This window comes from Lepidothrix coronata, unplaced genomic scaffold, assembly GCF_001604755.1.
Source record: "Lepidothrix coronata isolate B3197 unplaced genomic scaffold, Lepidothrix_coronata-1.0 Scaffold34, whole genome shotgun sequence".
Classification (NCBI taxonomy): domain Eukaryota; kingdom Metazoa; phylum Chordata; class Aves; order Passeriformes; family Pipridae; genus Lepidothrix; species Lepidothrix coronata.
This window is the reverse complement of record NW_016690214.1, coordinates 3822167-3848252: the sequence shown is the minus strand read 5'-3', so window position 1 is coordinate 3848252 and position 26086 is coordinate 3822167. Positions and strand designations below refer to the sequence as shown.

General features: G+C 45.9%; 4 protein-coding genes across 4 annotated transcripts in view; 2 read left to right on the top strand and 2 right to left on the bottom strand.

The window, feature by feature from the left end:
- Positions 1 to 54: 54 nt before the first annotated feature.
- LOC108495773 (meteorin-like protein) lies at positions 55 to 7600 on the top strand. Its single transcript, XM_017811819.1, has 6 exons — positions 55 to 108; positions 899 to 913; positions 1122 to 1213; positions 2893 to 3302; positions 3664 to 3723; positions 6171 to 7600. Exons 1-6 carry the CDS (start codon positions 55 to 57, stop codon positions 6485 to 6487), a joined length of 948 nt encoding a protein of 315 aa, XP_017667308.1. The 3' UTR covers positions 6488 to 7600.
- Positions 7601 to 8768: 1168 nt separating this feature from the next.
- Positions 8769 to 18357, bottom strand: TRIM25 (tripartite motif containing 25). The gene is made up of 9 exons (XM_017812030.1): positions 17661 to 18357; positions 16452 to 16547; positions 15823 to 16056; positions 15202 to 15361; positions 14505 to 14582; positions 14050 to 14130; positions 13341 to 13367; positions 12907 to 13002; positions 8769 to 12205 (listed from the first exon to the last, which is right to left on the bottom strand). Exons 1-9 carry the CDS (start codon positions 18276 to 18278, stop codon positions 11685 to 11687), a joined length of 1911 nt encoding a protein of 636 aa, XP_017667519.1. The 5' UTR covers positions 18279 to 18357; the 3' UTR covers positions 8769 to 11684.
- Positions 18358 to 18927: 570 nt separating this feature from the next.
- The window catches only part of SCPEP1 (serine carboxypeptidase 1), an 18607-nt gene continuing 11448 nt past the window's right edge, over positions 18928 to 26086 (top strand). The window contains exons 1-4 of the mRNA XM_017812091.1: positions 18928 to 19055; positions 20053 to 20149; positions 21903 to 21988; positions 22722 to 22882. The gene's annotated coding sequence lies outside the window, so the exon portion shown is untranslated. The remainder of the gene's footprint in view (positions 19056 to 20052; positions 20150 to 21902; positions 21989 to 22721; positions 22883 to 26086) is intronic.
- The window catches only part of COIL (coilin), a 4898-nt gene continuing 429 nt past the window's right edge, over positions 21618 to 26086 (bottom strand). The window contains exons 2-7 of the mRNA XM_017812089.1: positions 24597 to 25767; positions 24179 to 24265; positions 23780 to 23827; positions 23108 to 23183; positions 22319 to 22407; positions 21618 to 21820 (exon numbers count right to left, since the gene is read on the bottom strand). Of these exons, the coding sequence (XP_017667578.1) occupies positions 21731 to 21820; positions 22319 to 22407; positions 23108 to 23183; positions 23780 to 23827; positions 24179 to 24265; positions 24597 to 25767 (1561 nt within the window). The 3' untranslated portion in view covers positions 21618 to 21730. The remainder of the gene's footprint in view (positions 21821 to 22318; positions 22408 to 23107; positions 23184 to 23779; positions 23828 to 24178; positions 24266 to 24596; positions 25768 to 26086) is intronic.

Sequence of the window (26086 nt, the reverse complement as noted above, 5' to 3'; positions counted from 1 at the left end):
AAAATTCTAGACAGCGTGGTAATGTCATTGGGAAGTAAATCTAACACTGGTAACATGCAGCGATTTGTCTCAGCAGCTGCTGGTTCATCCTTCACCCCTGGGGAGAAGGTGAGTTTTTGTGACTTTAGAATAGATGTGGTTAAAGTGGTGTAGCCCCCCAGGCTTCAGCAGGGAGGTGAAATGTCCAGATTGTTGCTTCTCACCTCTGTTGTCAGTGATTTGGGATCTTAAAAACAGCTTGTGACCCTGCCCACTCTTTATTTAGTGTAAGGGGGGAAAGTCCTACAGATGTCCTACCTGTAATGAGCAATTTCAAGTAAGAGTTTTAACAGGAGATGTTTTGGTGTCATGTGGTGGTAATAGAAACTGGAGATGGGGTGGGAAGGCTGCTGAGAGTAAGGCAGGAAAACCCACCGGGCTTTCCCCAGAAAGGGGAAAATGCTGCTGCTGGAAGAAGTTCAGGGATCAAGTGGCTCAATGCTTTCTCCTGATGGCAGCAGATGGGTTAGTTTGGGCTTTTGGAAGTGAATAAATCCTCCTGTGGGGCCACTTTATCATAGTGTCAGTTCCCTCCCCAAGTCCACTCTGTTCCCCGGTCTCATTTGCACAAAAGAGAGAAGGGCTCTGGCCTCTCAGCTCCTGTATTATGCCACGATCAAACCTTTTAAAGAGTATTTGTGTGTTGTTTTCCATTCAAGATGGGGGCAGAGCATAGAGATTCAGCAGGTTTTTTTTTTTTCTTAGATGGGTAAGACAATCGTTTCACAGAGCTTTCAGGATCGCTGGCACTAATGTATTTAAGCATCGAGGTTTAACGCATTTTGAATGTTTTTAGAACTGCTGGAGTGAGCCGTGCACAGCACCAGCTTGAGCCACACTTTAGCCCAAGGTTGTGTGAGGAGTCAGAACACAGGTACGTGTGGGGAAGAACACGGGTCCTTAGCAAAGAGCAAATCAGGGCTGAAATTCTTTTCTGATAATAAAAGTAAAAATGTAAAGTATTTGGTGAATGAACAGAAAAGTGGTGGTGTGTGGGTTCAAGTACGATTCAAGGAGTCTAGTGTTAGACAGTTGAGAGTCTAACAGGATATCTCCTCTGACAAATCTCTTTTCCTCTTCAGGAAAATCCCTCATTGCAGGAAGGCAGCGGCCAAACTCTGCCTCTTCCCCTGTGCATCTGTGGGCAATGTGAGAACACGCTGGTAACCGCAAGGTAACAGATGGCCGGAGGGTCCCGGTGACCGCGGGCGCTGCGGCGCTGAGCGGGAACAAAGCCCCGCGGATCTGGGGATGTGCCACCCAGCCGTGCCCAGGGCCATTGTCCCCGCCCGGCCACGAAATCCCGATTCCACGCTTAGGAGCTGCTTAAAAGAGACTCGCTCTCCCAGACCTGCAAAAGAGCAGCTCCCCATGTCGTTCATTGAAAATATGGAAAGGGCAATGCATATAGAAATCTAATTATTGGCAGGCACAGCCCGGCTTTTAGCATGATAATCGTGGGCCCCGGAGCTTTCTTGTGCACGGACCCCGAAAGATAATCATGAAAACAAAAGTTAAAACTATTGAATTTCCATCACTCACTCGAAAGTTCGCTTTGATTATGTTGACACGATTTTTGTTTGTCCTTACGCGGCGACGAGAAACTGTTATTAATCACTTCTAAATATTTCAAGGACAAAGGGGGCTGCCCGGCCCGGGGGATGGAGAGGGGATGATGATGGGATGAAGGCTGATGGCGGGGTGTCCCCCGCCTGTGCTGGGGGGTTCTCCCCGAGCTGGCGGGGCGGGGGGAAGGGGGTCGGTGACGGGCTCGGCCGACACCCCCAGCCCACCCCCTTCCCTCCCGCCGCCCTTATAGCCCGGCCCGCGCCCGGGCGCTGCCGGCAGCCCATGGCCACGGTGCGGGGCTCGCCCGGGCTCCCGGCCCTGCTGCGGCTGCTGCTGCTGCTCGGGGCGGGCGGGTCGCGGCCGGGCACCGCCGATCGCTGCAGCTGGAGGGGCAGGTACGGGGGTACCGGGGTACGAGGGGCTGCGGGCACCGGGCGGACCCGCCCCGCGATCCGGGGGCTCCCGGGGAGGGAACGACCCGTTCCAGCACCCGCGGGCGCGGCGCTGGCGCGTTTGCTCCGATCGCTGACAGGAAAATCGGCGACAAATATTCTCAGTATTCTCGGGTGTTACATCCTTTCCCTCGACGTTTTGTTGGCTGTTTTACTTTTCCTTTAATTAATTCCGCTATTGCGGATTTGATCCCCGTAAGCTGACTTCAGCAAAAGTAACTGTTCTGAAAGCGAGAGCTCGGGAGCAGGGCCAGCACGACGCCTTTCCATCGCAAGCATTTCCTGTGATTAATTTTTATGGGAAATATTAGAAATTATTTTGGAAATCTAGGTCTTTGAACCAAATTCTTTCAGGCGTAACGTCAGTGCTCGTTGAGCAGCTCCCGCTGCGGGTCGGCGGCTCTCACCCCCATCCGCTCACCGGTGGGATTTTCCGGACATCCGAGCACTGGCCAGCCCTGCCTCACGGAAAGGTTTGGAGCTGTTTAGCAGAGAGAAGTTGCCCTCTGGCATTTCCCTGGATGCTGCAGGCATCCAAGCATGGATTTGCAGGCGGGCAAAAGGGGCTGAGCTCCTTCCCGTGCCCTCAGGTGCAGCCCCAGGTGTGAGCAATCCGTGTCTCCCCATCCCTCCCGCACGGTGCTGCAGCTGTGACCCGAGGGAAGGGAGGAAGGAATGCAGTCCAGCCGGAGGAAGCCAATTTAAGAGTCATTAGGAGCGAGTCGGTTAGCGGTAGGGTTTGTCTCTCTGGGCAGTGTGGTAGTGTTTTCCGGGATGTTTTGGCTGTGCTGTGGGCACCGTTAGTGATGGAGCGATGGTGTTGCCCTGGCAGCGGTTTGAGCCGGGAGCCCCGTTCCCGCGCCGTGGAGCAGGTCCATCTGCGCTGCACCGAGGGCTCCCTGGAATGGATGTACCCGGCACGAGCCCTGCGAGTGGTCCTGGAGCCCAACCTGTCCAGTGCCCAGCACACCACCGTCTGCATCAAGCCCGCCAGCGACTTCCAGGGTGCCAACATCTACGTGGAGCGCGCCGGGCAGCTGCACCTGGTGCTCAGCGAGGCCCAAGGGGCTCGGCCCCACCACGTGTCCTGTTTCAGCGCCCACAGGCCGCAGCGAGTGGCCCTGTTCCTGCAGGCCAGCCCGCAGAGGGACATCAGCCGCCGCACCGCCAGCTTCCAGTACGAGCTGCTGAGCAACCAGAGCACGGCCGGCCCCGACTTCAAAAAGATGGCCCTGGTGGAAGGTAAGAGCAGGGGCAGCCCCGGGGCTCCGCTGCCAGGGCAGATCTGGGATAGCGTTTGGTATTCACTGGTGCATCCCTTGTGATAGAAGCTGTTTTGGGTTGAGGGGTTTGTCGCTGCAAGGGGGGTCCTGGTGGTGCCATCCCTGAGAACATCCCCTGTGCTTATTTCTTTGCTGTGGTTGTATTTGCACAACAAGAGACTTGTTTTGAATCTGATCATAATTCTCTCTAACCTGGTAGTTCTGCCTCGTCTCCTTTCCTAATTCACCAGTCCTATATTATCTAATGTACGTATTATTGTATAATAATGTATGTATATTATAGTGTTATAAATAACTAACTGGTCTGGGTTTTTTTCTAGCTATGTGCCGTCCTTGTGACAACGTGGAACTTCTTATGGCCATTTGCAGCAGTGATTTCGGTAAGCTGACTAAAGGAGAGTCATTCTGCCTTTTGTTTATATTGATTATTTGGATTTGTTTGCTACTTTTCTTCAAATAATGTCATGATTGTGCTCCCTGATCTGGGAAAGAAAATAGCTGTGTGAAAAGGAATCTGAAGGGGGGGGGGCAGGAGTGAAACCTGGAAGGGAGAAACTGGCTTGTTTCCTGCAAGCAGAAAGTTAAGATCTAAAACTGAACTGTGAGTAATTCTCACAGGTGTGAGCTGCTGGCTCTTGGGTGTAGACACTCATACACACAGGTTGTACATGCTTGGTGTGGTCATTTTTATTCCCTTTGTCTATGTTTCTTTTTATCCCAACTATGAATATGCTCTCTCTCTTCCCTCACAATTCACACACTTCTAGTTCTTTTTCTGCAAAGGCAGTGAGTTGTTTGTAGCTTAGTTAAAGACTTCAGGTGGTTTAAACTTCCTTCAGTGATGTCCTGGTTAGGTTTCATGCCTTATGAGAAAACAGAGCAGTTATAGTCCATAAGAAAAGAAATAATAAGAAATACTAATTTGATGATACCTTAAAAGTTTTTTCCTTTTTCTCTACCTGATAGTGCAATAGGATTTTTTTTTTTCTTCTGAGTGGTTTGTCCATTTTATTCCCCTGTTTTTCCACACTCACATTTGTACCTCTTCGATTGGGTCAAACAGCTAAAGCTGTAGAGCTGCCTCTCCACGTGGCCACAATTCCATTGCTGTAAATGCACCTACGTGAAAATAAAACTACAAATTCCGTTCAATGTTTATAAACCCCACCAAATCACTGCTTCCCTACCCCGGGGTTGCCACACTACAAAGCTGATAAAACCAGACACCAACATCACTGTGCAAATACAAACCCAGTGCAGAGCAGGCTTCCCTTGGGGTGCTCCTTAGCTGGTAATTTTTATTCTTCCTCTAAATTAATCGGTGCAATCCAGCCCGTTGTTTTTCCTTGATGAAGTCCCTGGTTCCCATGCGGGTGCTCTCCCTCGGAACAACCGGAGACTGACAGATGTGGAGGCCCAGGCACACAATGGGGGCACTTACACTCACAGCAGCAGCAGACCAGAAGAAATGGCCCTTTGAACTGACTCTATTTATGGCCTGACTTCCTTGCCCCGAGCCCACAAATCGCTATCATCGACTTTTTTGATTAGAGAAAATAGCTGCTAATGAAAGTGTAAATGACACTGGGAGTGAATGGGGGCTTTATAGTCACCCTTGGGATGGGGGTCTTCAGTCACTGGGCCCTGAGCAGTGCAGGAGCAACTTGGAGCACCAGGAACAAGTGCATTATAGCTTGTCAATAGACTTGACTGCATCTGATTAAAAATGATCACACAAAGAGGGAGAGAGAGCAGAGACATCTGTTACACAAAATTCTGCATTCCCTTGGAAAATCTAATTAAATGAGGAAGTTCTTGGAGGCTTCGGAAATAAGTCTATCCTGCATCTTGGGTTGTTGAGTTTTCTGTGCCCAAACGAGTGAGTTCTGTGGCAGGAGGGTGGTGATGTACCCATTGCTTTGCAAACCTCTCATTTGCTGAAGAGCTCATGGCTCAAATGGTGGCCTGTTTCTGAGCCTTCTATGGATGTGGGATTGAAACTAACTTAATTAGTAGAAGCATAATTGATTGCTGTGAAAAATGGGGGCAGTGACATTGAGAAAGATGGATTCAGGACAGCAAACACCTGTCAGATGAAATGTTTTATTCTCCATGTGGTTGATGCAAAGGATGCTTTCAGTCAGAGACTGTGGCTTCTTGTGCTTCCCTTCCAGCTAGGATCCTTCTGGGAGAAGAAGGTACATGTATGCTATGTGATTTTTGAAATAAGGCTTCAAATAAAGTCGCTTTAGGAGTTCTGAATGTTGTTCATCATCTCCCAAAATGTCTTTTGGAGGATGGATGACATTTTCTTTTGAGTGGAAAAAAACACCAAACCGTTAAATGAAAAAAAAAATTAAAAGCTCTCATTTCCTTCAACCAAGTCATATTCTGATTTTTCTTGGATTAACCTCTGTTAGTGGTGTGAAAGGAAAAGCTCCAGAGTCCCCTGGAGTCAGTAAGGAAGGCAACCTGTGATAGTCGTTGTCTTGGAACACAGACCGGAAAAAGCGAATCCCTGAACCAACCTCTTTTCATGTGCTTTTTAATCCTTCACTACTTTTCATTATCAAGCAAGATAGATGCTTTGTCCTCAATGTAGCTGGTTTGAGTAGTCATAAAGCACAATTCCAAGGACATAGCACTGTCTGTGTAGGGATCCCCTGGGCAAAGGATGCAATACAAGCTCAGAAATGTGTCCACATGTCGGTGGGAGGTGTAAAAACTGCACCACTCCTGCTCTCCAGTTATTTCATTCAGTGAGCTCCTGGTACCTGAGCTGCTTCCCTGCTGCTCCATAACCAACTCCTGTCTTCCTCACATCCAGTGGTGAAGGGATCCATCCGAAACGTTTCCCACGACTCAGAGAACCACATGTCCCAGGTGGATGTCAGTGTCCAGAGAGTCTACAGGCAGAAGAACAGGATTTTCCAGCAGGATGAAGGGAGTGGGGAGTGGAGAGGCCCGATCCGAACCCTGCTGCAGTGCAAGGTGAAGAAGGGAGGTGGAGATTTCCTCTTCACTGGGAATGAACACTTTGGGGAAGCCTGGCTGGGCTGTGCCCCTCGCTTTAAGGATTTCATGTTTGTTTATCGAGCTGCCAGAGAAAGAGGAGCCAACCCCTGCGAGTTTGAGCTCAACTGACAAACAGAGACACTGTTGTTGAGAGCTCAGTTTTCAGATACTGAACCTGGAGCAGAGTTAAAACCCAGGACTGAAGCTGACAATTCCACCTAAACTGGGAGCTGGAGAATTCCCTGAGGATAATGGCTCTGTGAGCCCTGTGAACTCTTTTAACGCTCATTAGTTTCTCCTTCTTCAAATTGTCATTGTCTCACAAAATAACTGTGAATTTTGAAAAGATTGTCTTTTTGGGGGATTAGAAAGCAGCTTGTGCCCAGGATTACAAAATTCTAAAATGTTTCGCTCTGTCTACATGCAGTGTGCTTTTTCTCCAGATATTTTTTTCCTCCCCAATCTCTACTTGATTTCTTTTCCTTTACAGTCGAATGTGGAAACTCTCTCTAAGCTTGAGGGGAGGAAACTACCCTTGAGGAAAAAAAAAAAAAATCCCCAAGAACTACTTCCTTTTTAAAATGGAACATAGGTGCTGTAAAAAGTATGTTTTCTTTTCTTACACTGAAAGATACTAAGGAGCTTAATATAAGCACAGACAAAATACAACTAACTTGACTTCTGAAAGTTCTGTTGAACTGATTTAGGATCAAGAATTGCTCATGATGGTGTTTTCACCTAAATTATCTGCCTCTTTTCAATTAGCTTTCATTATTTGAACCATGGCTCCTCCCACCCTCCCTCAGTGCTTTGGCCAGACTCCCATAATTGCCTGTATTTTATGTAAATGGAATTGCTACACCGTAAAATGATATACAAATGTGTCTACCACATAGAGCCCAATAAATGGTGTGAATAAACCCATTATTTCCCGTGTAACAGCATCTGATTGCAGCCTGGGAAACACGGGGCTGACAGATGTGAGCCCGTGACAAGGCCTGCAAAAATCTGAATGAGGAGCCCTCTGACAGGCCACAATTAATTGACTTTTGAAATGACTCCTCTTTTTTTTTTCCACAGTTCTACTTGGCTGAGCAAGATTCACAAATTGCTGTCTTGAACTTTTTAATGGGACAAAATAGCTGCCAATGAAAGTCTAAATGACATGAACTTTGAATGGGAGTCGTACAATGGCCACGCCGTGACATGTTTTTAACTGACATATTGATTATTTGAGAAGTAGCAGCCACTTAATTGGGAGGGAATGGGGAAGGGGGGAACAAATGGGAGGGAGTCAGAGGACTGGGTGTAGAAATACAGGGTGTTAAACAGTAGCCAAATATAGTTTTATTAAAATAGGGAGCATCCTGATAAACACTTTCACGTGTTTTCCCAGAGAGTACAATTTGGAGTCCAAGTCAGTTTTTCTTTTTGCTGTGAAAAAGTGTTCACAAAGCTAAATCCAGAGGAAATGTCATTAGCAAGGAAGAAAATAGACCTTGTATGAGCAATGAGCCTGCTGACTTCCTGAGGATCTCAGTACTTGCTCAAGACCCAGGCTGTAGTCACAGTCAAGTTTATATGGGCTTAAAATATCTATTTGTCTGGCTTTGGAAACTGAGACCAAGCTCTGACAGACCTGATTGACCTCCTAATCCCAGGGCCATCATGGTTAGTGAAGATGAGGATTTTTCCTCCCCTAGTTTTTGCTGGTTTGTTGTTTTGTGTTATGCTGATCAAGAAATACTGTTTGAGTCTCTGGGAACTCTTTGGAGAGTTTCTTCTCCAAAACCTTCATCAGCCCAACTGACTTGGAGAACTTTAAGTGGAAAAGGAAATGCTGAACTTGTTTCGTGGATGTCTTTGTTTGGGCTGATTTTTAAACATATTGAGCCACCAGAACAGCTCCCTCCTGAGCTGTTTTCCACTGGCCACGTGGGGAGGCAGCAGCCTGCAAACCACACTCCCTTTAGTTTGATTTCACTGGGTAATGTTAGGAATCATCACCCGTTGCTGCTTCTGGGTGTACCTTAAGCTGGCAGATGCTGGACATCACCTGAGGGTTTTTTAAGCAATCCCACACTGAGTCCTTAGTTGTTCCTCTTCCTCCAGCTGATGGCCACGTTTTTGTTTACTTGAAAAGGTTCCAGTTTTGTTTACTGGTCAGGATGTTCCCCTTGTCCTCAGCTGGTAACGGGTGTGTAGCTCAGGGGAAGGAGATCTAGGACAGCATTAGACAGCCCAGAGGCCACCACAGCCTCTGCAACTCTCCTTTTCTCTCTTACCCACTTCTTGTATAACTCAGGGAATTATGCAGTAAAAGACCTGTTATTTGTACTCTGCTGTGTCTTCCCTTCTGCCTCCCTCACTGCTTTGCTTCAACTCTGAGCACAGAACAAAACATTGAGAGTTGGGGTTTACTGTCAGTATTTATTGAATTCAAACTATCACAATTCACCAGTCAGCTCCTGCAGCAGTTACAGGCCAGGGACCAGATGGCATAAAATCCATGTTGGTGGCCCTGGTGGGGACACCTGGGTGACACAACTACATGGAATAACACACCATACACATACTGAAGTACCTGGCTGATGCATCACTGCAACCAACAGATAACTACATAAGCGTTTCTTTTTCTAAATACAATGTTTTTCTGATGTGTTTCATTGAAGAAAAGATTAAATTTAAACAGATTAGTTTATTTTTCAGTGAGCAACTGTTTCTTGATTTACTCTCACTTGTACATTAAAATGCCAGTCAATCCCCATCCTCATGGTGTTATTGACACCAGAATTACTTCTATATCTAGACTGGGTAAGTTGGGTTCTTCGTAGTATTAACAAGAGAAGTACAATTAAAATATATGCTTCTACAGATGTTTTGTTTAAAACCAGTATAGCTTTGATAGTTACTGCCTAAGTACAACCACTTCAGTTGTGTTGAAAAGGTTTTTGAATCATCACTTATTATGCTGTAACTAATATTTTTCTTAATATTATATCACCCTAATGTTTCAATATATCCAAGATATCTGAAGCTAACCAAAACAAGAGTTTTCAGAAATCCAGCGATTCCATTACATATTTCTGATTTCATTCCAAACTAACAGAATTTCCTTCTATGATTTCTAGTCATTCATAGCACTAAAGAAAGCAAGAAATAGGACCAGGAGTACAGTGGCAGGCTTGTTTCACTGCCTCGTAATCCAGGGCACCTTCTGTCTTCCATACTGTTGGTCATTCACCGATGTCACATTTCAAGAATTCCCACCTTGGCCAGAATAAAAGCTGCTCTTGACTTTGGGTGTCACTCCAGACTGTGGCTACAGAAGCCCAAAGACTTAGAGGTCAGTACTGACACCCCTTTCAAGTCAAGAGGCAACAGAGAATGGGGACCTTCTCCACTGCACAAACCTTTGTCCCAAGGGGACAGAGTATCTTTCAGCACCTACAAGTGGATCTGCAGCCCCGTGGCACTGCCAAGCAGATAAAGGATTTCTCAGAGGAAACTGCTCTTGTCCCTCAATGCTGACAAACTGGAAGGGCAGAAAACCCAGTCTGTCATTCATTGTTGGCTCCCAGCAGGACATATCCTCCCTCCACACCTTCTAAAGACTTCTGCTTAGGTTGGTAGTTTCAGTGCTGACTGTGCTTTGGAGAGTGGAGACCCTTGCCACTGCTCCAGAGACAGCTGTGGCACTTTTAGATCCCCCATCAATTCCATATCCTATCTTGGCCAAAGAAATGGAAGAAATCAAACTTATGCTATCCTTGACAAAGTACCAAGAGTTTACAAGCCAAGTGAAAACAGAGACACCAAGCCCTGGAAGTCTCTCTCCAAAGCACTTTGGCTAATGTGGAATGTATCATAGAGGGTCTTTTAAGCCTTCTAACAATTCCCTGCCAAACTGCCAGCAGTGGCTTTGTGTTCTGTTTCACCAAGTCCCACAATGGGAGTTTTACAAATCAAAGTCCAGGAAGTCTCTCGTGAGCTTCCCTGTTCTTCACAGGATTCAAGAAATAGGAGCTACCACAGTAAGCCCAGAGGCATCAACAAGATACAGACCCAATAACTATGAGATCCAAGTACCTTGATTGCCTACAGATTGTAAGTAGGAAGTACAGATTCCTCTGTACACAGAACTTCTGAAGACATATCACAACCCAAAGCAAAGAACACCAGGAAAATTAAAAATCCATCCCAGTAGGAATGGATGTATATTCTCCTTTGTGCTAATTCCCTGCATGTTTCAAAGGACTCACCTGTCTGCCCACAGGCTTCATGCAGAGAAGAAACAGCATTTTCTAGGTCCTGTGCACATGTCTTGAGACTTCTCAAATCAGAGTCCCAAAAACATACAAGAAATCCAGCTTCTACCACCTGAACAACTAAAGATACACCAGCAGAGAATATCCCACCTCACAAAGAGGAAAAGCTTTATGACAGAAGACCCTCCTTAAAGCAAACAGCAGATTTATGCTCCATATGCAAGCCAAAAATGCACCCCCTGAACTCCTCAGCACACAACAAACGCCCCAACACTAAAGAGCCTTCAGTGTGAAGATGTGAAGCATGTTCTGGGTCAGCAGATGAGACAGAATACTTCATCCCCCAAACTGTGTTATCACAGGACACACATCACTGCTCTGCAGGATGTCTTCCTGAAGACTCTCTGGTGTATTCCCAGAGTCAATGTCATTTATTCCTTGGTGATTTTAACACCATTTCTTTCCCATCAACTCTAAAAGTCTCTGCATTTCCATTCTGACGAGATCTGTCATATTGGCTTTTACAACTTTGTGCCATAAGACCTGGACTTACTGATTTCAGTAGCTCTTTCTGTAGCATCTCGTGGAGTCGTACACTGAGAACCTGAGTATGAAGAACAGTCTGTGTATAGACAAAAAGGCAACACTGAGAGCTCCCTCAAAGCCTGGAACCTGAATTTGTCAAGGAATTCTTCCTGTTTCTTTCTCAAAGGGATTATGGTTACCTGTGGAACACATTAATTCTGGGGCTCCTTTACAGGCAACCACAGAAGCCACAGCAGCTACTGAAGAGATTTAACAATGGTTCATACCATGACTTTGATTTTAGGGCAATCAAAGTCTTTGCAAAACCTTTCATTGTAGTTTTTACTATCATCAGCATTTTGCTAAATCACTCTCTAAAGGCTTCAGACCAAAGAATCGGCAGATTTCCCAAACTGCTTAAAAGAGCTAATAATTTTTGCCTCAAACAATCAATCTTTGAGACTTTGGGTTTGATTACGTGCATATAAGTACTTAGGTGAACTAAACTAAGATAGGAGACCTTACTGTTTCATTTAAAGGAGAGAGAGCACAGTGCCACTGGAGAACAGCCAGAAGGCAGGGTACAAGGCCTCGGTGAACTGGGCTTTGAATTTATAGATCAAGTTGTGCTTCTCCCCCACTGCCATGAAGATCACAAAGCCCCCCTCGCAGTGGAGCAGCACACCAATCCTGGTGGCCTTTGTGCTGGGTAAGCACTTCTCCACGTCATCGTGCCAGGATGATATTTTGTTGTTGAGCCACTCGATGCACCAGGAGCTGCTGTTCCTGCCCAGGCGGCTCTCGGGGCCGTGCCGGGCCATGCTGCCGTAGCACACCCCGATGCCACAGAAGCTGTTCTGCTGCAGCTCCACCTCCCAGTAGTGGATCCCCCTCTTGAAGCACTGGAACCCCAGCACCTGGCGGAAGTCGGTGAAGCGCTGAGGGTGGGGGTTGTAACCCCTGAAGTTGTCTGAGACGGACATCCTGGTGTAGTTCTCAGACAGCATCACGTTGTTATGAGCTGTGTTGTAATCCAGGGTGATTTGAGCAGTATCTGCAACGACATGAATCATGTGAAGGTACTGAAGAGCAAAGCACTTTTATTTATTTATCCTGTCCTGCCCAAGCACTTGTTCCCATGCATGTTCATCTCCCAGCTCTGCTCTCCTCCTCAGTGCAGGCAGTTCTGAGGGCCTCAGTAAAACCTTCTGGGTTTAACTGCAGCTCCAAGTTACACAGCAGGCAAACAGAGGGCGAGTTTCCTTCCTTCCTGCATGCCCATGGCATTCTTTCACCACCCAAATAAATGCTGGAAAAAGAAGGGGATCTTTGATCTGGCAGCAAAAGGTATACCCATGTTGTACAGCATCTTAACAAGGCATCCTGAGCTCACATAAAAGCCTCCATTTCATTAAAAAAAAAAAATTCACTGCATTACACCATATTTCTAGGCTACCCTGATGCCATCATTTTGGAGGAAACCAAAGCCATTACTTAGAAAACTTCATTTATCTTCATAAAGATACACAAATACTAGAGACAAATTGGATTCATCTGGCAAAAGAACTATTTAGAAAACTCCTGCCCCTTTTTCCTCCAAAAATTTCCTTCATTTGTAACAACCAGCTGATGGCCTATTAAGCTAACAAAACCTCCTCAGAAGTATTTCTGTTAGGTAGCTACAGAGGACACATAACACCAGTGCAATAAAAGCAGAAAGTTCATCTTCAAGTAGTGTAATATTGAGTGTCTTACACTGCAGAAGCTCCTCTCTGGATTTCTTCAGAAAGCTGACAATAAGCTCTTTAGTTGCAGCAGCAGCAGTTGCAGTTTTTGGTGCTGTGGTTGGTGCTGTGTGGACAGAAGAAAAGAGAGTTTGGCCAGTTGGGAAAGAAACCCTGCATGTTTAACACACCACCACAGACACACTCAGGTTGGAGCATGTCTGGTTTAGCCTCCTGCTCCACACCAGGTTAACTTCAATATTAGCTCAGGTTATTCTCCATCCTGTCAGGTTTTGAAAATCCCACTGTCTCTGTACAACCTCTATCAGTGTTTGATCACTCTGGTGATCATTACACCAACACTATTGACCAACACTCAATTTACCAACACTAATGACCATCTGCTTATCATTTTAAGAGTTGTCAATGCAAATTAGAATAAGCATGCTGAAAGTTTGGACTTACCAACTTTAGCAGGTTTGTTTTTCTCCTCTGGAGGGGGAAAAAGAAAAAGTAGACTGTGAGTTCTACTGGGAATGAAAAGGCCCTGATAAGATTGTGTCAGCTGTAACACCATTGTCACAGCTCCTCTGAAGCTGCAGCAGTAGATGGAGCTGACAGTCCAGCATGTTGAAGCCAGGTACAAATACACCCACACCGAAAAGCTGCACAGGAAACACAACCTGCTATCTGCCTCCTTTTTCCAGAGTCATAGGAATTATGACCCTGGAATATTTCTCTCCTCCAGGATGCTGCATGTTCAGGCAAGTGGCAACACACCTGTTCCCATGAGGAACAGACTATTCCTTTTCTTTTTACAACAGAACTTCAGTGCAGCAACAGGAGCTACAAGTCTATTAAACTCCATCTTCCCCAACAGACCCCACTGAGTGCTCCACACCCAGGACTTGTGAATGGAAAGGACCCTTTGTCAAGAGCTCTGTGGGAGTAACAGAAGTGGTTTCTTAACACTTGGATTTATTTCCAAAGGAAAATATGAAGGATCTTCCAAACAGACTACAGTGCCCATTAATGCTGGTATCTGGAATAAAACAGCACTGAAAGGCCCCAGTATAACCTGCCACAAAGACTTTTCTCCATCACCCAGCCCTACACTGTAGGCAAGATGTGGCCAGCAAAATGTTTGAGTAAGGCTCCTTTAATCATCACTTACTGGTATTTGCCTTCTCCTGTGGAGTGGCTGGAGTGTGAGAAAAGGTTTTCTCTGTGTGGGAACGATCTTGTGAGGGAGCACCTAAAACAACAGAACATGAACAGCCCATAAGCAGAATTCAATACGTACAAATCCATCAAACAAGCCAAGAGGTGCTTGGTACAAATTAAAAAACCCTGAAAGAACCAGAGGGTGGGGAAGCTCTGCTTTGCTTTACAGCCCACACTGACACCACTACAGGCTGATGCACCACTGTACCTGTGCAGTTCACTGCTTTCCAGCTCAAAAGGCATCCATCACTAAACATCCCAAAGCACCCTCCCTTTCCCGTGCCAAGGTGCTCATACAGATAATCTCTGCATCACCACTACAGCAAACAGCTCTTGGGTAACTGCTTGAACTCTTATTTATTTGTAAAACCATAGTTAGGAGAGGATGATTTCTTTAGTACTTACGCAGTTGATGAGGCCTTCTTCCAACAGGGGTTTTGTCTCTAGGAGCCACTGGAGGGCCCATAGTTTTCCCAGGTGTGGCTGCAATGGCAATATTTTACATTATGGTTGGTATTGCCAGTACACAGAAATGCACAGTAACTACAAAGAAAGGCATTAGTGAGGACATTTTTCAGTCATATTTATTCGTTACGTGAATAGAACTGAAGGGACACTCAGCAGAGATGGCAAGTGCATCCCCATGCCCCAGTCAAAAAGACAGTTTTGCTGTAAGTAGGACTTACACAATCAGCACCTTGACAGTTGGGTAACGCAAGTCCTGTCACTCTAAAGAGTTTCACGTCTCCCCTCAAATCCATGTCCTAACCACATCCAAGCCTGCTACATAATGACACCATAAATTACTCTAGGGAAGAAAGGCTGAGCTGTGCCAGAAGGGTATAGGATCATGATACTCATCAACTTATCCAATTACAGATAACAGTGAAGAGACACTGCCATGTTTTGTCTCCTAATTTAGCCCATACTGTGATGGTTTTGTGTGGAAATGGAGGGAGGACTGCAGAGGGTGGAAGACATAATTTACATTAACCAACTGTACTTGTTGCACTTTTTTTTAAATTATATTTGGAGAGGGAAGATCCCTCATTTGAGCTCACAGTCAAAGCAGAAAATGCCAGTTTTCTCAGTGATACAGTACCTTCTGCTTTTCTCTCCTTATACTGAATCACTGCTGCAAGTTTCAGTGTTTCTCTGAGGTTAACGGCAAATTTATAAGTGGAATTCATCACATTTTGGTCCATTTCAACCACAGGAACGAAAGCCTCTTTTGGTGATGTTCGTTGCAGTGCTACTGCTCTCTGAAATGACAGATGGAAGATTTGGGCAGACCACCTTGCGTAGCACATACATTAAAATATAACCAGGTTATTTTAAATGGCACAAAGGCTACAGTTGGACACAACCCAGGGCAAAATTTCAGCAGCAGCCCACATGCCTTAATTCCCAATTGATATCTGAAACAATGAGAAGGATCTGGACAGAACTGCAGCACCTCCTGGAGATGAGTTCTCTCGCCCGCTGGCCCCTCTGTTTGTGGCAGAGGTAGTGGCTGAACTGGGGGAGTTTCAGACACCATTCCAGTGTTCTTTCACCGGTATTTGTGTACTCATTGGCACATCCTTTCATAGCAGGTTCTTGCACACAACTGCAATACTGTTTGACTGAAAGTGTCTGGAGAGCGGGATGACCAGAGCAGGTTTTTGTGATTCTGCATTCTAGAAACATGAAGAATTGGATTCACATTTAAAGGACATAATACCTTCATAAACAGAACGTCATCGCTTTCAGTCAGTGCCGTCTCAATCTGATCTCTGAGAGACTGAATTTCATTCTTCTTTTTTCCCAGAACACTGTAAATATAATCAAATTTGTTCCAAACTCTCTTTTCTTCATCTGCAATTGCTTTCATGACCTCATTTTCTCTTTCTTCAATTATAGCTTTAATTTCAGAAAACTCACTTCTGATCAAATCCTTCTTTCTGGAAGCTGTCTCCTGGAGCAGACAAGAGCAGACAGACACTGGTTTCAAAAGAACAGTTTGTGAACAAAGTACTCTTACTGCTACTGCACAAAAACCTTTCAGGAACATTTAGGCTTCTCTTACTTGAAACAGAAGAGCTGAGTATTTCTATGTAGTTTGTAAAGAAAACTGCTTCACTCGCAAGGAATGGGGGCATTAAACACATAGTGCCTGGTTTACTCCCATATCCCACAGAGCTGCCTGGCCCTGCCAAAATGCCTCTTTTCTGTTTCTTCCTAATAACATCTTCTCCTGCCAGTTCAACCTCAGTACTACAGCCGTTGTCACGAGGGCACAATCACCAACACCACACAGTGGCCAGCGTGTGCCAAGCAACCCGACAGCACTTTGAACAGTTACCCACTTACAGCAGATTGGCTTTGGTTGGTTTTCACAGTGCTCATTGCCTGAGCAGCTCTTTCACTCTGATTATTCAGCATCATGAGTTTCTTCTTCAGCATCACCTGCAATAGGAGAGATCAGAAATTATGTCAGAGAAGCAGTTGCATTGGGTCACACTCACTGAATAAGAATCATGCTCACAGAAAGTTTTAAATAACCTTGTAAGCATTTAGTACCAGCAGTTTAAAACCTGTTTCTCCTGAAACCTCCCAGGATGTAGAAGTACTGTCCTGCATACGTGTGCCTTGTGGCACCCACACCCTCCCTGCAGCTCCACCTCTCCCAGAAGCAAGATGCACACTGTTGACTCACTCTTGATAAGGACCGAGTGCTTTCAGCAGTTCACATGCTAACAATAAATGTTAGCTCTCAGGCTGGGCTTTGGGCACAAAGTTAATGCTACCGTTCACCCCTCTCACTTTGAGAATTTTATCACTCAGATGTGAGTTACCTGTTCCTTTAGCTCAAGATGCTGCTAAGCTCAGTCAGGGGTGAGTTCTGCAGGAAAGCTCTACACACAAACACCAAACAGATGGGAGTTTGGCCACCTGAACTTTTCAGGCATGCTTTACTCAACTACCCTTCAAGTTTCAGCTGCACTGTAAGATATGAAGGCCAGGCTTCCACTCTGTGAATCTCCTTCTGGCTGGAGAAGAGCACTTCCTATGTGCTGGAGATCTCCCTAGGCTACTTTTATAATTCTTTGAGCCTTAAAAACATACCCAGGGCAATGTCTGTCCACAGCCCCTCGGGTCAGCCTGTGAGAAGGCCACGCAGTGAGCCCTGGCAGCAGAGGAGGCTTGGAGTTCTGGATGACACCAGGAGTGTGGGAGACCTCACTGGTCAACGCAGCCCAGCCCAGCCCAGGAGCTGGCAATCAGCCAGCCCCATGACAGCACCTTCACAGAACCCTGGCCCTTGAGCAACATCTTGGAGAAAGGAGAAAAACACAAGGAATGACTCTCTCCTTGGAGAGAGGAGGAAAACACAAGGAATCAATCTGAAGATGTGCCTGGGAGGGAGATAACAGTCTGCCAAGGCCAGATGCAAGATTTACAGTCCAAGTCTTGGTCCAGCCTCCCCCTCGCCCTCCCTGAAGGAGTGAAGGGAGGCTCCAGGGTGTCCCTGGGAGGATGTTCCCGCCCCGGAGGGCACCAGACCCCGCAGCTGCTCACCTGGGCATTGGCTTTAGCCTCCTCCAAGGGGCTGGTGTGGCACACCTTGTGCCCGAGCAGGCAGAGGGAGCAGATGCAGCTGCCGTGATTGCTGCAGAAGAACTCGAAGAGCCGGTTGTGCGAGGGGCACTTGCGGTACTGGAGGTCTCGCAGGGGCGGGCAGAGCTGGTGGTCGCGGAAGGCGGGGCTGTCGCGGTGCGGCCGCAGGTGCTCGGCGCAGAAGGACGCGGTGCAGGTCAGGCAGGTCTGCACGGCCGGCGCCTCCCGGCAGCTGTCGCAGTACACGGGGGGCTCCTGCGCCTCGCACTTCGCCGCCCCTCCATCCTCCTCCTCCTCCTCCTGCTCCTCACCCCCCGCCCCAGCGCGGCCCTGGAGCTGCTCCACCACCCGGCACAGCACCGTGTTCTTCTGCAGCTTCGGGCGGACCGCGAAGGTGGTGCGGCACTGGGGGCAGCTGAACCCCTCCGACAGCCCGGCCCAGCTGAGCTCCAGGCAGGCGGCGCAGAAGTTGTGGCCGCAGGGCACCGTCACGGGGCCGCTGAAGAGGCAGAGGCAGATGCAGCAGGTCAGTTCCTCCTCCAGCCCCGCCAGGCTCAGCTCCGGCTCCAGCGTCGCCATCGCCGCGTCCGCCGCTGCTCCGAACAGCCAGAAATGAAACTGGGGAGGGAGAAACGAAACTGAGTCTGGAAAAAACGAAACTGGGGCCGGGGCTTTCCGGAAAATTGCGTGTCCCGCCCCCGCCCGATGGGAGGGACGGCAGCCCTGTGACAGCCCCGGCAGCACCTGCCCGTCCCCCCCGGGGCACTGCGGACTCTGCCCCGGGATGGGCACGGGGGAGCACCGGGACCGGCCGCCCGCGACCCCCGGGCTGAACTCACACCCCTCCACGCACCGGGGCCGCGGCTGGACCGGGTCGAGGGGCTCCGGGTCGTGGGGTCGGGGCAGCGTCACTCTCCGAGCCCAGAGACCTCGGGTTTGGTTTCTAAACCGCAGCGGGTGATGTCGGGTGCGGTGCCCACCCGGGCTGCCGGCCCTGCAGCCCCCCCTAGCCCCCCGCAACCCCCATAGCCCCCCCGCAGCTCCCCACAGCCCCCCGCAGCCCCACTCCCGTCCCAGAACCCGCACAGAGGGAACCCGGGACACCCCAGCGCAGTCCGGCAGCTGCCGCGGTCACAGCCCGCAAGCTCCTGCTTGGGGCTCAGGGAAGGGATGACCCCCAAATCCCGGCTGCTCCGAGCTATGGGTAACCTGGCTGTTGAAGATCAAATAGACTCGTAGAGTGGTTTCGGTTGGAAAGGACCTTAAACATCGTCTGGTTCCAACAGCTGATGTCAATCCAGCATTTTTAAAGCACGGGTTACCGCGCTGTGAATGTGGAAGCCATTACAACAGAAGGTATTTCCTCGAGTTTTTTTTTTCTTTTCCTCAGTCTAACTGTTGAATAATCGCTGTTTCTAACAGGAACACTGATGCTGAATAGCAACAGGTGCAACTACTCCCGTTTTAACTAACCTGATTCCAAATTCTTACTCCTCCTTCTTCTGCCCTGTCTGTTGGTATCCCAGGGACTTGCTCAGGGCTCTCTGTACTTCTCCACCCACACTGGCAGCATGGATGAAACAGAGCAGCCTGGCACAAATTCTGTGGCCCCCCAGTAATTTAAACAGAGCCTGGTGATCTGCAGCACAAGGAGCTGTCTGCTCTCTCCTCTTGTCCAGTGGGCATAGGACACCTTGTATGGAGAACTGCTGAGGTTCCTTTTAATGTCATTAAAAAGTATTAGCACGCAATCGTGTAGTCATTAGTCCTTAGGGGCTTCTAAAAATGTTCAGGAATTGTATAAAGCACTCAAAAGAGGCAATAGTGGGTCATCTGTTACAGTTGAAATGAATTCCTAGTCATTTCTTTTGTAAGACTGAATTAAATCTGGATGGTCGTTGCAAACCTACATTATAGAGATTAACATGGACCTCTACCCACATCAGTTATCACTCCAGTCTTGCAGTACTCCTTCGGGATAAGCTGCCCAGGGCTCTGAGTCACTGTTTTGTGACAGATACAGGTGCAGAAAGGACAAGAGGAGGCATTTGGAGCTGCAAGGCTGTGACAGGAGCAAACCTTCAGGGACAGAGTCTCTCATATGCTGGAGGGTGGAGGAGTTTCAGTTTCGAGGAGATGGGCACGGTGCCATGCACTTACAGCACGGTTGGGATGGGCTGATCAGGACTTTGTAACTGCTGTCAGAGGAAATGCAAACACTTGGGGGTGCCTGAGAGGTGGTGGCTGACAGGGACTGCAAAGGAACATTCTTAGAGAGCTGCGTTGTGCATGTGTTACTGGTGACTGGACCAAGGAGCAGCTCTTAATGTTTACATTTTTTATTTTTCTATAGTGAATGAACTCCTTGGGCTTATCTGGACCAAGCCATTGTCATCTTTCAAAGGCTCAGTACCTTCTGCAGCACTCATCTGGTATCTACTGATACAAAGGTATGTAAATAAAAAGGGTAAATATACGCCCTGGCAACTGTAGCTTTTGCTTCTGGAGCAGAGCACAGGATGTTTAGAGCTCAGATGAGCAATTTAAGTTCCCCATTGTCAAAGAGGGCTTGAAATTCTGGTTTTGAGGAAGCCAAATCACTCTTTTTGTCTAAAAGACAATAACATTGTAACATTAAAAATTAATTACCATTTACATAGCTAATGAAGTTACTGCTCTCTTTGCTTCCTTGAAATTACTTGAGAACTTCCTGTGGTCCTGAACTACATGGCCAAAATACAGTGTAGGCAGTGGAACAAGAGGCGAGTCCTGCTCTAACAGTGCTGTGAAATACTTGCACTTAGCTTTTACAATTTCTTAAGAATTAAAAATGAACAATTTCCCTTAGAAAAAGAATCTTTCCATTAATCCCCACTGTCTCAGCATCACTGTGCCAGTGTCTGGCATCTTCTTCTTGTCCAGTTTGCAAGAACAGCCACACATGAATCTAACTGTCCATTTCTCTAAAAAACCCAAATTCTAGCATGAAATAATGGCGACTAAAGAGAACCACAATACACAAATCAGTTTTACTTGTATAAAAATTATTCCTTCACAAACAAGACATTTTAATAGGGCTAATGGAGAGATGTGCAGTATTTTAATGTAATCATGCACTGGTCAGAGCACATATTAGCAAACCACCATGTACAGTTTTTCAGGTGTTTGTATCTAGAGTTTTTGGGTTTTTTCCATGTCTTCTCTGTAAGAGTCAACTACCCAGGACAGGGATTATCTGGAAGTGTAAGACTTGCCAGGTGTACAGAGGTACAAGTTGTCCCCTCAATGTTAATAATTATCAGAGCTGTCAGTGCAGCACATTGCCAGCACCCAGTGACCCACTGTGCTGCTGGGGAGGAAAGAAGAAAGGCAGCACAGCTCTTACAGAGCAAAAGGGTTTGATGTAAAACAAACAAACAAAAGGGTTTTCAGAGCCTACACAGATTAACACAATGGGGCACAATTTTGCTGGGGATTTGTGTTATTTTCCACTGGTTCTAAGCAAGGTTGAGTTACCACTGCTATTTATATGCCTCAAAATTACAGAAGCTTGAAATCCACATGGATTTCTGGACATGTTCAGATGAACTCTGTAAGTAACTGCAAACTCATGGCATTTGTATGATGCTCAGCAGCAGGAGGAGGTGTGCATATCAACAGTATTTAATTTTTAAATAAAAACGACCTCTGTATGACAGTTATATGGTTTTAGCCAAACCCAGACATTTCAATAAGTTACTGACAGTACAAGATTGTATTTTATCTTGTGATCAAACTATTCCAGTTCTGCAGCTCACAGCAGTAGGATATAAATATTAAGAAAAAAACCCAACAGATCTGTGTTAGACTAAACAAAGTCTTCCTGTACAGTGTAAAAACACACCCTAAGGAAAAAAAAGTGTTTTTCTTTTGGCATACTTCTTTTTAAAACAATTTATTAACAATATCCACCAGTGCACCTGCCACCCTCAGAACCAGAAGACAGCATTTCACAAAACAAGTCTGTACAGTTATGTACATTTTTTCACACTTTAGATGGTTCCATTTTCAATGCTGGATCCATTGACTGGAGGCTCAACAATCAGTCTTGGCTCTATCAGGGCATCCCAGCTTTCAGTTATCTGAAAACAAAGCACAGACAACACTTAGCAGGTACCAGCTACACCAACAGATGCAGTTTCTCTGTCATTACTCTTTGTCTAGGCCTGAACAAAGACTCATTCCCGTGATTCATTGATCCTCTTGACGAACCTCAACCTGCCTGACATCCTGGGTAAGGGAAGATGCAGGTAAGAACAACAGTGCATGAAATCAATAAGCTTGAAAGAATGGATACTCTGTGAGACATGATGTTGCTTATTTTATTGGCCAAAATGAAAAGTTACAGTTTGATGCTGGCTTTGACCCCAGTTAATTGAGTAATATGCAAGAAGTGATTCTTACCTTGTGATCATGCACATTCTTGCTAGGAAGGAACATTTATTTTTGCTTCCATTTATTTTAATCAGATTACTCCCATTATTGTAAAGGGAATCTCCCTGAGATGCAGAGAGCCATAAAGCAGGGCAAGTATCAGCTATGCAAAACTGGTAACGGGATTCAAAGCAGGACCCACGTACCTTGGTGTCCTGAGGGACAGCGTACTCGATCAGCTCTGCTCCATCTGCAGACTGGTAAACCAGATCGAATTTCCCGGGCTCCTTAGCAACTTAAAAACAAACAAACAACTCAATTAACTATAAACAACAACAACAAAAGTTTAAATGTTTACCTCAAACCCCAGTTTTGTTCTGTTTGGTTTACAGTTGTGTGTCTGGGCTTGTAATTCCAACAAAAAAAAATCTGAGGTAGAGCTGAATACTACACACCAAAATTAAGGTGACTCATATGACTACATGTATGAAAAAGGTAACAATGTGTTGCTTAAGGTTGAGAAAAATATCCATATGACAATTCATTAATTCTGGCTTCAATGGCAACTGCAGGACACCCTCTCAGTCTCAGAAACATTCCTTGTTTCAGGTCTCAGGAACTGCACCTTGTCACTGCAGGGACTCACTTCCACATCCACTGAAGGCAGTGGCTTCACTGATGTTGCAAAGAATGGCATTATGGTCTCACATCTTCTCTGTAATTCCACATATTGATTTCAGCTTGCTTCAGAAAATGAAGCCACACTAGAGGTGAGTTACTGAGCACTCATACTGACTGAAGAAATTCACTTTTCTACATGCCCACGAGCATCTTCAGTTCAACTAGCAAGGGTTAGAACCCCTCCATTTAAAGAGACTTTTTGGGGAGGGAATGAGGAGGGAAGGGGTGTGTTGAGAATGAACCCAAGGAAATTGGGAATACTCCTGAAACATGAGCTGTTTGCCAAGTGATGCACATGACAACAAGGTACGTACTTTGTCCTGCTGGTGCTGAAAGGATCTCGAGCTCGATCTGTTTTTTATCAGCATTCCAACTGATTATTTTTGCCTCCTTCATAAAGCAACAAGAAAAGAATCAGGTAAGATACACTTCAGCACTGGATAACTATTCCATATCTACAACCCCTGTGCTACTTGACCAATTCTAGAGGAAATTTGGCTATCAGTTTTTCCTATCTCTGTGTATAAAATCTGCAGAGAATTAAAGCTCAGCAATCTGTAGCTACTGGCAACCAAAGCTTACTTACTGTCACTGACTTTTTAGTTTAACTCAGTACTTCTCCAGAAACCAAGTTCTCTCAAGTAGCTACGAAATTTTACTTGCACCAGTTTCAAGAACTTGCCCTGACTTCAAACCACAGCAGACTCAAATACATCTACATTTTTCTAGTTGAAGGTCTGTGTTTTTTGTCATCTCCAAAATCATCAATAATACTTGCAGTTGGGTTTGGCTTTTTTTTTTAAATAACTTTTTTTATTTTTATTCACCTTTCAAATTTTCAATTAGTTTTCATTTTTACTGCTGCACCAGGAATGGCCTCTGGAGCCAACTGGATGCAAAGAAAAACACTGCACAACCTCAAAATATTCAAAGTCATACCTCACCTATAATAGTGAGTGAATTATGGGAGGAAAGAAAATCAGTACCTTATAGTCTGAAACTTCAGGACTGTAATTTTCAGTTAGTTCCAAGCGCTGTTGAAAGAAATACAAATAACAAATTGTAAGTTTTTGCAGTGAAGTGTAATTATTTGTATGGTAAGACTGGCAATAATATTGTAGAAAAGGTATCTAGAGAAATAACAATATGTGCATGGAAATTCACACTGAAATGACAGCAGACACAACATTTCTTTGTGTTACACAAATACAGAAAGTCTAAAGAAATGCATTTAACTTATGCACAGGCTCCAAACCTTTGTAAAAATCTAAGTCAGACTTTACAATGAGAGAATTTTTTAGAGAAATTATTAGGTCAGAAGCTTAGAGTGGCCCAAATGAAGCAATTTTAGCCCACTAACATTTGGTATTTCCAGAGTTCTTTACCTTAAAGGCAATCTTTTCTCCCACTTGGGGTGGAGCAGCTAGAAGAGGTAACACACTATAGTCTCTCTTGGGAACTTCCACGGGATTCTGTGGAAAAAAACAGTATCCCATTGACTTAATTACTGTATTAATAAAACCAGAAGATAATGTTTATGCTGTATGGGTTGTGAGAAGCTCTGAGAAGGGTAAGGTACCCATGTGAGTGCTTTGTTTTGAGATGTGTAGTATAATCACTTAAATACAAACACTTCCTCAGGCTGACAAATGGAGATATGATAAATAACAGATTTACTAAGTTAAGATCAGCCTTTATCCCATTAAGCTATTTCTGCTTTCATGAATTACTCTCATCCTATAGACTTTTTGAATAGTTAAAGCTGCAAGAGAAAGGTGACCTCTGACTGTGCAAGTCACTCACCTGGACAACAACAGAAGTGTTTGTCGCAGATTCATTTAACTGCCTCTGTTTCTGGCCTTCACTGCTGTAGTTATAGAAGAAGCCAGGGTTTGCTCCTCTCCCATGGCCTTGGCCCCTCATCATCCCACGAAACCCACGGCCCCTGGGTCCTCTCCAGAAACAATCCTCTCCCGATCCACGCCCCCTTCCACGGCCTGGGCTGGCAAATGGTCCCTGAATATTGGTTGGTTTAATACAGTTTCTTCCTATGGAATTACTCAGTCCAGCATCTGCTGCAGGTTTTTTAGTAACAGGTGTGTCTGAATCTGAACTGTCAGACCCTGAAGAGGAGCTCTTTGCTTTGGGAGCCTTGCTACTGGCTTTTACAGCCACCGTGTGGGTGGGCAGAGACTTTTCCTTTGCCGTGCTGTCTTGTGCTGGTGTCGCCTTCTCATCCTCGGTACTCGAGTCAGAATCTGAACTAGAGGACTGGGGTTTTTTGGCATTTTTACTAACTGCAGTCTTAGTCTTTTCGGTGTTAGACTTTACAGTCACTTTATTCGTTTTTGCATCAGAATTTGCAGCAGCTTGGGATTTGTCTTTGGGAAGTGTCGCCGCTACGGGTTTATGGGAAGATTTGTTTTGCTTTATGTTTAATTCACTGCTGTCACTGTCAGACGATGTGCTGGAGGAATCTGAAGTTTCCACCCTCTTTTTTCTGGACTGTGTTGTGATCTTTTTGGTGCTATTTTTACCAGAATTTACAGAAAAGTTCTCATTTTCCCGTTCTAAAGCCATCTTTGCTGCAGCAGCCTTTGTCTGCTTTTCATCCTTCTTTTTTGTTGCCAACTGTTTCTCCCTCTCAGCTTTTTTAAGCTTTTTAGAATGGCCAGTAGAGCTCTCTTCCTTACCTTCTGCAAGTCTATTTCTTCCACTAACTTCTTCCTTCCTTTTTCTTTTCGTGTACCTTTTTTGAGAGTCACAAATATCTACAGAGCTCTCTTCCCTACAAGAGGAATACTCAAGATTATGCTTGTCCTTTTTCTTTTTCCTTTTATGCCTGTCTTCATTCCTAGAGAATTCTTCCTCGTCCTGCTTGTGTCTGTGCCTTTTTTTGTCTTCTTTTGTTGTGTAAGTAAAGCCATCATCTGTCTCTTCATAATCATCTGCAACTATGTCGTCCAATTTTACTCTGTCAAAAAAAATCCAAACAAAAGTCACTGTTGAGCAAAACAAACACTTTTTCCTACATGTCAGCACCTCAGGTAAGTTATCCTGGAGCAGGGATGCTCCATCTATGTATGGGACAGTCAGGAGCCTCCCCCATGAGCACAGGCTGTGACAGGCAGGTGCTGGGGCAGGGCAGCATCTGGACTGGGCAGAGCCTGGTCCATCCTCTGACACCCCCTTTGGATACTGATGGGCATGGATAGGGTTTATATGTGAGATTGACTCCCTGCTCCCGTTCCTGCTGTCCCGATCCCGGTCCTGTTCCTGCTGTCCCGATCCCG